Here is an 11841-nt window from a genome sequence, read left to right as displayed (position 1 = left end):
AAAAATCTTAATGCACCATTCTGTCAGAAACAAATATAGGACAGGAGATTTGATTTCCCATGTTTGTTTCCTCAGCACATAGTGCAGCGAGTACTTGAGCACATGGCAAAGTATTTTATAACATGCAGGGGGAGGAAGATGTCCATACCATGACTGATCTTCTCATTGCCATTCTGTCGGCAGCGTAGCGGTTAGCGGAGCCAGGGGACAGGGAGATGCCAGCTAGGCTCTCACGCTCCTGCTCTGCGCTGCTGGGAACGGCAGGATAGGAATCGGTTAACTATTTTCTACTACTTTACTATTTTTATTTCATATTATATATTAATTTCCTAAAATATTACACGGTTTTTGCACCTTAAAAAACATCAAGACAATTTTATGAATCATAATTTATTTTCATCAACTTTGATGTAGGTAAGGGACTGGATGGTGTAGTAATGGTGTAGTGATACTACACCATACAGAAATGATACTAGAATCGATTCCCGCTATCGACAGTCTACCTCTGGCATCCATGAGCATGGCTTACTTGGACAACTAACGGCTCCATCACGTCATCTGAATTGACTCTCAGTTGCTTTGGATAAACCTGTCTGCTCAACGACTACACAGTAGTAATAGCTCAATAATGGAGAATGGTGGAGCATGAGAGTGGGGAGGCAGTACCTGTGTAGGACAGAGATCAGCCTCATCTCTTGGTAGAGGTGCCGGTGAAGCATGTGTTTGTTGTGGGGGATTCCCAGTACCCTGGCCATGGTGTCCGTGTCAAACGATGGGTCCAGTGCCATCAATGCCCCGTGTATCCCTTTGCCTTTAAGATTGTCTGCATACTCCTAGAGAACGGTGCAACACACAAATGCACACAAACACACAGATAGATGCAGGCACACACATTCAAACACACACATATGCATTACAATGCATTGTTTGATCTGCCCCATCCAATGCACCGGAACCAATCAGGGCATCTTATAGGATGTGTCCTAGACTTGATTTATGTTGCCTGCAGTGATTTCCAATACCAGCATTTAAAGCTTCCATTTACTGGGGTTGGAACCACATCCACAAACCGTTAAACACAATGCACATTCATTTAGTTAATCTTGGCTGCTGGTGTTAATATTCGTATCGATTTTTTCTTCATCCATGGCCCTGACCTTCCATATTCTGTGTCAGCAGACTGAAACTACATTAAATGATGTGCTGTTGGCCTCCCACCAACCACCCACCCGGAGGTCTATGTCTCTGATCCACTTCATCACCCTGTGACACGTCCACACAACCAGGTCATGATCCTGCGGTTCACACTTAGCGCGCCGCGCCTGCAGTGCCTGTGGGCACACAACAACAACAACAAAGTTCAGTGGTCGAAACACAGTGCCGATCAGGGGGGAAGTTCAGGCTCCTACTACTGTGTTGGTACTACTACTTTATTCAGGTTTGTCTCGTGGAGGGGGGCACCCCGTTTGCAGGAGGGACCTGTTACTGCAACACAAGTACAAACAGGACAAGACACGGCCAACAAATGCCATGACAGAGAACAAGGTGACTTCATGCAGGTTTGAGGGATTGCATGACCCTTAAGTAGTAAGTACCGCTAGCCTTTAGGATGATTCAAGACTGGTATTCCCTGTACATTATCCCTTACATAGCCATATTTAGCAAGTCTCATCCTGTGCAACATCCTGTTGGGAGATATCAATTGCTAAAGATTGTATTTGTTTGCTTTCTGTTTAGCCATGCAAACTTAATTCAAATACTTATAAGGTGAATAAGAATGAGCAGGTTTATGCTTTCAAACTCATTAACCATTTCATGCATGCATGTTTACTAGTTTTGCATGATAACGCTCAGCTTCTTTGCATTTGGCACAAGTTCTCCCTGCAGCTCCCTTCCTGCCTGGAAGCAGGTCTGACCTCCTTGTCAAAGTTGAGCTGCTGCAGGAGCTGCACGGCCAGCAGCAGGCTGTTCTGGTGGAACTGCTCGCTGACCCCCAGGTGCCTCTCCAGGTCCCTGCGGCTCAGAGAGCCCAGCACCCGGCCGTCCACCAGCTGGTCCTGGAAGGTCTGGGCGTACTGGGGCAGACCCACGTCGCCCAGCCACGAGCAGGACACCCAGTGGGGGTCCAGCTCTGAGGCATTGGACAGCCTGCAGGGTGAGAGGCGTGCTGGTGTATGTTTATATGGCAGCAGGAGGAGCTGTGTGGTGACATGCATTGCGGTTGCGTTTAACATGTTTTACATATCATTTCCATCGGTTGACTCTCCCCCTACCTCTGGCCTCCTTCAGCCTTCCTGTAGTCCTCGATGGCCAGTTTGAGCTTCCTGTGGTGGATGGGGTTGCTGATGCCCAAGCCCACTTCTAGGTCATCGTCAGTAAGCCCAAGGAGCACCTATAGCACCATTTTGTTTTTTAATAATAGGATCATTTTGTAACTTTTCTTCACAGAAAAGCCAACCAAAACCAAACAGCAATTATAATGCGCTGTGTTACATTATCAGACTGCCATTTTCACTAGAAAATTCAAGCACATTCTCTCCCTCTATCTGCTGTAGCAGTGTTAGCATGCAGAGGAAGTACCTTGCCACTCCTGACGTTTTCGGAACATGCTCTGGTGTACATGGGCATTGCCATGACAACCTCAAGCCAGGCTTGCACAGCTCCAGCCCTCCACATGGACATGGGTGTGGTCCGGGTGAGCTCCGCCTGCCGGAGGCGGTCCATCTGATCCTCTCCGTCTGATAGGCTCTGGTGTGTGAGGCTTGACAGGTTGTCAGAGTCTGCATTGGTCAGGTGACGTTTTGGTGCGGTATAATGGAGGGTTTTGGGGTCAAAGGAATATAGAGATCAAGATGACTTATTTGACTTTTTGTAGGGTCAATTAGGCGTCACTTAAAACTGACATTTTTCCACTACAACTGCCTGTACAATGCGACTATAATCCTGGCAGGGTTATTTATAAATCAACCACATCGACTTATTTTTGTGTTTACTTTTAAGAGGGTAGCCACAGCTGTACTTCAGCTCTTAAAATCGAAAAACCTAATGTGCCGTCTCTATTTGGCGTCGCTTCTATGTGCTCAATACGAACACTAGATGGAGACATTTCACCTGAGTTGCATAGCCAGTTTTTTGCTGGTACATGAACATTTAATGCATGCTAGTATGGCAGATCCAGATACCTCTTGTAGCCAAACAATAATATGGTTCAAGAAAGTGTCTCTTTCGAAGATAAAGTGAGAAAAGTAAGAAAGTGACGAAAGGTTTATATTAATATTGCAATAATATCAAAACTTATACCGTAATAATGAAATCTTGTTGATTAACACTTGGCTTTGGCTATTATTGAAACAATTGAGTGTTTATGTTAAGGAGTGATGGTTATGAGGTGACTAAATGCCTTTGATTAATGAATTAGAAACGGGGATTATTCATTAAACATCTCATTCCAAATCACAAACACACACACCTCCCACACACACCTTTCCATTAAATACAAATTTGAGAGGAACTACGTCAATCACCACTTTATGACGCGACTACAAATTTGAGAACACGTGGTGTGTAAACAAATCAGTGGTCAGATTATTGCTGTGAATGCAAAATATGTGTGTCTCTGTGTGCCGTAGATGTGTGTGCTAGTGTGTGGGATGTTGTCACCCAGATTTGTGAAAGAAGACAGTGAGCTTGAGTGTTATGAATAATCCCCAGAGCACCAGAACAGACACTCAGTACTCAGTATCATCACACATGGAGTTACTCACGGTGGAGGAGGAGGAGGAGGAGGAGGAGGAGGAGGAGGAAGAGGGGACACCGTTGACACAGAGGAAAGGAGAGGCAGAGAGAGAGAGAGAGAGAGAGAGAGAGAGAGAGACTACTACCGGACACAAGAACACACTGCTCACGGAACAAGGGACACATTTAGTCGCTGGTTTTATTTTTAAAATAAGAATTTCATTTCAAGGGCGTGGTTGAGTGTCTGATAAAATGCTTCCCTCGAACCTCTGGACCGCAAACAGTTGGTGGCAGAGGCTCGCCGGCATTTTCAAGCTCTTGTTCTTTAAATAAAATACTTTAATAGAATTTCTCTTTTTTTTATGCATCGTCTCCTAAATTACAAAACATTCAACATAGATTTGTTAGAACCACATATGTAAGAAATAAAGGAGGGTGGTGGTGTTGGTGGGGGGGAGAGCTATGCCAACTGAGATCTACAAACAACAAAAGACAACAGGGGAATGGTGCCTTTATAATGCAGTGAAAGATAACACAGTTAAAGGGAGCTTGGTAGGTCAGATGAGCACCACAAGGATGGTGGTTAATTGGCTGGTAATGAATGGATTTTCTATTAATGAGGCAGCAGGCGTGATCATGCCTATTTCAATGCACATTCCTATGTCCTGTATTGGTGTGTGTGTGGTCAATGGCTGTCACAGAGAAACCAAACCGAGTTAGCTTCCATTTATCGTGGGCCGCTAATGGAACTCAATAACCCTTTTCTTTTTTTTTTCTTTTAGAAATTCAGGTGAGTTTAACAGCCCTAAAAAGTCATGGGAGATATGGATGATTGTATTTGATGACTTTTCTAAAGGTATTTTAGAAAAAAGTGATAACGTTTATGGTTTGTTAAGCCTTGTGGTGGAGGACTACATCTAAACACCCAAAGAATAAGTTGTGTTATCTAAAAGGCTACAGAACATGGTAAAACTCTACACTATGCTGTATATATAATACCCTTATTCCCACCCGCTACAATTTGAGTTCTTCGTAGGACAGATTTGACTTTTATCATGTCATAAGGATTTGATGGTCCAGCGCTGGGAAAAATTAAGACACCAGATGTCTGTGATTTTTCCCCTCTGTGAATTGCAAACTTCTTTACCTTTTAATCTTCATATTTATAACCAAAAGCTATATCATAGCAAAGGTAAAACTGTCTCAAATATGCTCTCTAGTGTCCATTGTTGCAAGTCTGATATATAGAAGATATGTGCCAAATGATAACTGGGCAAAGTAAAAAAAAAAAAGGAAATTAAAGAACTAAATACCTAAAGCATGATCAAAGCGTAACAAACACTAGTCGCACAGGATGCCTATTTACATATGCACAGCGGTCCTTCAAGTCTCCAGTTAGAAAAAAGAACACATTAAACATTTGGAAGATAATACAGCATTAACATGTATACACTTAATATCCTCGTGTGTATATATATATATATATATATATATATATATATATATATATATATATATATATATATATATATATTTATACGCATGTAAACATATATACATATGCATACATGTACATCTATAAATATATATCTAATTTACAAACATACATTTCCTGGACAATATACATCTCTGGGATAGCAGTCTCTCTTAGGTTTCTTATGTTTTCCTTTGGGGTCGCATGTAGACGTTCAAAACCCAACGCTCCTTCTCTTAAGGATATACACGGCATACAAACACACACGCATGCACACACACACACACACACGCACACACACGCACACACTTGCACGCACACACACACACACACACACACACACGTGTATTCCCCATTCACACACACACACACAGAACTTCACCAGTCTGCGTCCTCCTCTATGTAATAGTCGGGCGTGGGTGTACCATCAAACAGGCCTGGGTCCAGAGACTTGCGCTGTTTCCCTCGAGCAAAGACACGTGACAGCGAGCCCAGAGTCATCTTCTCCTTTTTCTTCTTACGCTTCTGGTCTTCCAGGTCCTCCATGGACTGTTCAGAGACAGAGAGACAGAGAGAGAGAGTGACAGAGAGACAAGGGAACAGAGAGAGAGAGAGAGGGATGGAAAGAGAGAGTGCGGGATTAGGAGTCACAGCAAAGAACAACAAATGGCCACAATTTATTCCACAATAGCGGATGAATGATCCATGAGCAATGGTTCACACACACACACACACACACACACACACACACACACACACACACACACACACAGGTCAATGAATAATGGCACACACATGCGCGTGCACACAAAAAGCAAAACAACACCTAGCAGAACTGACGGCACAGAGGAGGCAGCGGAAGAAGGGACAAAGGAAGGTACACAGGAAGTGATGATGACCTCGGGACATTTATGCTTGGAAAAATGCAAGCTAGGGACCCTGATTTATTTCGGGCTTGTGAAGGGGATGTACTGCAGTGGCCCTTGACAGAGGCGGCCTGTGCTTTGGCAACATGTTCGGATCTACATTTTCGGCGTGTTAAGGTTTATGTCCTTCTTTATCAATTAACCAACAAATGCACAGTATCATTTGTGCGTTGGGAACAATGCCTTATAAGCCGATATGGGCTGGGCGGCACCGACGCGGGTGCAGGACACTTCCATCCAATCCAAGAACAGTCCAAGCCCTCCGTAAGGGAGGCGTTGACAGCAGGGGGAGGTCAGAGGTCACAGGCAGCTCTTACGTTGCAGAGGGAGTGCGTCCGGTGGCGTGGCGAGTTCATGTCGCTGGGCGTGGACGAGCGGTCGCCGTCGGCCTGCGAGGCGTCAGAGATGACGCTGGGCTGGCGCGAGTGACAGGGGCTGATCCTGAGCACCGCTGTAGCCGGTGTCCGCCGCCACACCAGGAAACACCACAGCAAGAAGACACCCGACCGGCACACCGCGACCAGAAGACACGCACACACACACACACACACGCGCACACACGCACACAGGAGACATACAGGAGACACACAGGACCCAGGACACCGACAAACATACACACACACAACAAAGGATACATACATGACACACACACAAAGTCACACATACACATGCATGCACACAGGAGACACAAATACACGACACACACACACACACACACACACACGGGACATATACAGGACAAACAAACACGGGACACACGTACGTACGTACACCCACACACACGCACACACACGCACACACACATTCCAAAAAAAGAAAAAAGCACAACACGCGCGCTGTTAGACTGAGTGTCTCCTCCTCCACCTCCTGCGAGGGAGAGGAGGAGACCTCGCGGGTTAGTACGTCGTGGAACGTCTGCATGTTTTAGTGAAGCATTAGAGATCTCGAGGACACCGAGCCACAACGGGAGACCTTCCCATCCCCCCCCCCCCCCCCCCCCCCTGCCCCGGGCGGTGCGGCCTACCCTGTCTGTCAGCCGGGTGGCCGTGATACAGCGTCTGCTGGCTCTGCCGGATGGCGGCCGTGAGCGGCAGGTCGGCGTGCATCACCCACTCCTGGCTGCCGTTGACCACCGGCTCGCCGGCGGGCACCGAGACCGAGTGGCGCTTGGGCACGTCCTTGGTCAGGGTCGCCAACGACTGTTTCGCCTGGAGGAGACGGAGAACAGGTTATATCAGAGGTTAGGGTTAATATATAACAATGGCAGCCGTGTTATGGATGGCAGATCGTGCCATGGTAACCGACATTTACTGCTGCAACCTGTGAGTGTTGGGTTAAAGATGAAGTTAACTTAAAGTGCGGACATTGGTTTCTGGTGTCAATGTGCTAAATGGTAAATGAAGGGGCAAATTAGAACAATTTGACCCATGTGTCGACTATTGAAACTATAGCGCTCGAGGCATCAGGGGAGCTGAGGGTATTCTCCACTAGGGGGCTTCTTTGTGTGTGAGCAGTTTGAGTACATCAGTAAAAACATTATTAAAGCTATTTGAAAAAATGCATCGATCTCAAAACTCGACCTTTTGGAGGAGGGAGCGGGGGAGTGGGACAATGGAAACAAGATGCCGTGCCCTCTTTGGGTCAGACTTTGACCTACCATGGTGAGTTCAGCCTCCAGCTCCTTGAGCCTGTTCTCCTTCATGTCCATGTGCGAGCGCAGGAGGTTGGCCTGCTCCGTGGCCTCTTTGGTCTGCCGCCTCAGGTCCCACTTCTCCCTCTCCAGCATGTCCTTCTCCTTGGCCAGGGCCTTGACCGCGTCCTCGCTCTCCTGCAAAGCAGGGGCGCAAAACACTCAGTAGATAGACATAACCAGGTCAGACAAACACACAAGCACCGGACACATGTACGTAGACCCTTCTCCTATGCTTCCTGTGTTGTTTGTGCAGAAGATGGCACATGCACGCTTCCTTAAAAGGGCAGTGAGCCCTTTTTATTTTTTTCAACGTAGTGATGTCTTATAGGATTGTCAACATATTAATCTGTGCAATTTTGCTACTAAAGTAAATCACTGAGAAAAAAGGAGTAGAATCCAATGTTTTTTGCCAGGCTTTGCGTACCAGTTTGTGACCGTTACACGCAAGTGGAATTCTTTTTTGTGCCTTTTAGCATATCCGCCGACGTCAGAGCAAAGTATCACTGATGGGGAGGTGTTGACGGACATGTGGGGCTATGTCAGGACACTGTGGAGGTTGATGGCCGGACCCGGGAGAGGGTTAATCTACTCAGACACGAACGCCAGGGTGTGTGTGGATGTGTGGAGCTCTGTCTGGGCAACCATTGATTTTGACCTGGGGGTTACCTTGCGGTGCTGATCGTAGTTGCGTATGAAGTCTCTGAGCTGCTCCTCTCGGCTCTCCAGCGTCGTGTACAGCTGCTGCATCTGGCTCACCAAATCAGCCTTCTCCACCTTTAGACGCTTACGGTCTCCTTTCATAGCTGTAACGCAGAACACACAGCACTATCAACACCGGTCCGAAACACGGTGTGACTTCTGTGAGAGTATAGCTTGCAGTGGCGCCAGTTAACCACCAGGTGTCACTGTGCCCACTGTCAACAATTTTAGGTGACTGTTCTTCTTCAACAGCAAGATCACGCTAAAAGTTAAATGACGTCATGTCATTGAAAGAGAACTGGTAGGGCGACAATTACTTGCCGATGCAGTCACGGTCAGTATTCCCATACCTTGCGTCTGCATATTTGAGTTCAGTTCGCTGACAAATACCAGGTGTTTAAGTTGTTGAATTTGAAGAAGAAGAAGAAAAAAGAAAAAAGGAGTGCAAACAGACCAAAAAAATGTGTGACGAGACAAGCATGTTTTATTGTAACCCAAACAGAAGCCTGTATCACAGAGGAATCATCCGGGTGTATACTGGCGGAAACCTGTTTTTCAACAATGACACAATATTCCCCCTCATGAGCATGCGGTCCACCTGTTTAACTCTGATGGGAAGAGAGAGAAAGGGAGACAGGACTGGTGCTAAAATAAATCCGTAATTTGAAATAAACAGGAGTCAAATCCTATGTTTTTTTGCTTGTTTTTTGTGTGGCTGTTTGAAGAAGTGCATGCATATTTATATGTGTATCTGTTTGTGTGTGTGTGTGGGGGGGGTGTGTTTGCACGGACGACGACGACGACGGCGGAGACTATGTCGAGGTACGAGTTTAGATGTATGTATTTAGTGTCGACAAATTCACACCCAAACACACACACAGGCGCACTCACATAAGACTACTACTACGACTATGACTAGTAAATAGGATCCCTCAAACCAGAAGGTGACTAATTCAATATCAGCTTAATTCAATCTGATAATAGATATATTATCTGATTAAATTGCAGATAAAGCATTAGTTTTTCTTGATAGAACCAGATTTATAGACAAAGATTATCTTATTCAGGTTTTATTTGCAATGACTTCTTGGTTGTGTTTCCTATTATAAAAAATTGATTTACTGTTCGAGCCCAAAAAATACTCTGTTGTCTGTAGTTAGTAACATGCTTGGCCAACTCCAGCACTAACTAGCTAGGAGATAATGGGAGGAGGGTTGGGGGAAGGGGGGGGGAAATGGGTATGTGTCAATCAATACCCATCTTGCTACAATCAATAGCCTCCATCGATCCTGTCGATGGAGGCTAACAGCCTAACACAACCAACAGTATCACAGGCTAACCCTCAGGGACCAGGATTGGGTAGATGGTGTTTTTTGTGAGTAGATTGTCCCTGAATTGAACCAGAGGTGTGTCACACAGCTTTAAAGGGAACACAGATAGATTCAAATTCAGTCATCTTATGCTCTAATGCTCTCTCTACAATGAAAGTAGGATGATACTTAAGACTTTGGATTGAACAATGAGTTTCGGCAGTTAAAAAGTAATTTCGTATTTCCTTGCATCAAGGAATTTAAAGTAGCTGTAGATGTGCTGTGCAGGGAGTGAGGCTTTGGCTGCAAACAAGGTGCGGGGTTCGGGCGGCTCTCGCCTTCAGTAAGACTGGGGCCGGTGAGGGACGGCCAGTCCTTACTGGCACCAGCATTATGTTTATGTGTATGTGTATGTATCCATGTGTGTGGATGCGTACGTGTACATACAGTATGCATGCATGGGTGTGAGAGTGTGTGTATGTGGGGGTGGCGAGCCGGGGAGCTGACCTTGTAAGGCCTCCTTGGCACGGTCCAGCTCCTGCTCCTTGTCCCCAAGCTGCACGCGGAGCTCCGTGGCCGACAGCAGGCCAGCCGAGCAGCCGCCCTCCTGCGTCTCCTCCAGGTCGCGGCTCAGCATCTCCTTCATCTGCCGCAGGAAGTGCACCTCCTCCTGGAGCTGGGCCACCTCCTCACGCAGGAGCACTGATGGAGAGAGACGGAGCGAAAGAGAGGCAGAGGGGAAGAGAGCGGGAGAGAGGAAGAGAGACAGACAGACAGATTTCATCAATGAGTGTCGTTGAAAGAGACGCGTCGGGTTTGATCTCGGCCTCCTTTATTTATTTTTCAATGAAAACCACGGCCAAGGGAAGCAGCGGAGGCGAGCGTCTTGTGTTCTCGTGCCGGGCCGCAGGGTAAACAGCGGGAGAGACGGAGCAGAGATGTGAAGGGAAACTCAAGGGGAACAAATGGAGAGTGCAAATTGGCGCCGTGTTTGCGTGAAGCACATTTACCAAGGTAAAGGGTTCGGGGAAAGATGAAAAGATGTACAAGAAAACAAACAAAATGCCTTCTTTTCAGAGGAATGTGCACACAGCCCGGATGGACAGAAGCAGTCAACATCTCAACGTCGTATATACACCACATGAGAAGCAACTTTCTTCTTTGTGCCAGATTCCCATCTCTTTTTAAAAGATGAAAAGAACAGATACAAATTGCTGCTGGTATCCTGGTGTACGAACCAGCCCTGCGCAGAACAAAACATGCCGTCCAAGACCGTCTAATGACAAAGCAGGAAACTGAAGTGAGCTTTGGATGTGGAGCTAGTATCCATTAAGAAGGGAACTCAGGGGCTCATGTGCAACACTTTGCAAATGGAATGTTACAGAGGGTACTGGTAATGTCCTTGTACTTATTCATGCATGATATGTGTTTGAATGGGTCTGCAAATGGGTTGATCTGCTGTTGATGTTTGTTGGTATGTAATGTTTGTGGTCTTAAAGATAATGTCAGGGTATGTGTGCCTGTGTGTGTTTCGACCTGAATCGTGCGTCTGAGTCTGATTGAAAGTGTCAGCAGTAGTACGCGTTTGAATTATGTGTGTGGGTCTGTTTGTGTGTTTGCACATTTGAGTCTGCATGTGCGTACGTGCATATTTGTCTGTATCTGTCTGAAGGTGTGTGTGTGTGTGTGTGTGTGTGGAGGGTCTCCACAGGCCTGGGGCCAGGCTGTGTGGGCCTGTGGTGGCGGTGATAAGCGGGGGCAGAAACACTCCATCACTCTGTGTGCACTCTAACTGGTCAGCAGCTCCGTATTGCAGACTGCCCAGAAAAATAAGTTTGTTTCCCCAAGTTTCCCGCGATTCTTTCACAGTCTCCTCGCTGTCTCACTCTGCTTATTCATCGCTTTTTCTACCCTGCTTTTTATTTATTTGGTTTATTTTCGATATTTTTTGTGCCAGTGAACACAGTAGCCATCTTTGATTACATGAGGCAATGAAAGAAATAC

At 46.2% G+C, this 11841-nt stretch overlaps 1 protein-coding gene across 1 annotated transcript in view; it reads right to left on the bottom strand.

Annotated features, from left to right (window-relative positions):
• Window positions 1-5452: 5452 nt before the first annotated feature.
• The window catches only part of kaznb (kazrin, periplakin interacting protein b), a 43165-nt gene continuing 36776 nt past the window's right edge, over window positions 5453-11841 (bottom strand). Inside the window, exons 2-7 of the mRNA XM_079748180.1 lie at window positions 10345-10539; window positions 8495-8631; window positions 7793-7963; window positions 7160-7343; window positions 6453-6586; window positions 5453-5758 (exon numbers count right to left, since the gene is read on the bottom strand). Of these exons, the coding sequence (XP_079604306.1) occupies window positions 5588-5758; window positions 6453-6586; window positions 7160-7343; window positions 7793-7963; window positions 8495-8631; window positions 10345-10539 (992 nt within the window). The 3' untranslated portion in view covers window positions 5453-5587. The remainder of the gene's footprint in view (window positions 5759-6452; window positions 6587-7159; window positions 7344-7792; window positions 7964-8494; window positions 8632-10344; window positions 10540-11841) is intronic.

This window comes from Pollachius pollachius, assembly GCF_949987615.1.
Source record: "Pollachius pollachius genome assembly, chromosome: 12".
In the NCBI taxonomy this organism is placed as follows: domain Eukaryota; kingdom Metazoa; phylum Chordata; class Actinopteri; order Gadiformes; family Gadidae; genus Pollachius; species Pollachius pollachius.
This window is presented reverse-complemented; position numbering and strand designations above follow the sequence as displayed.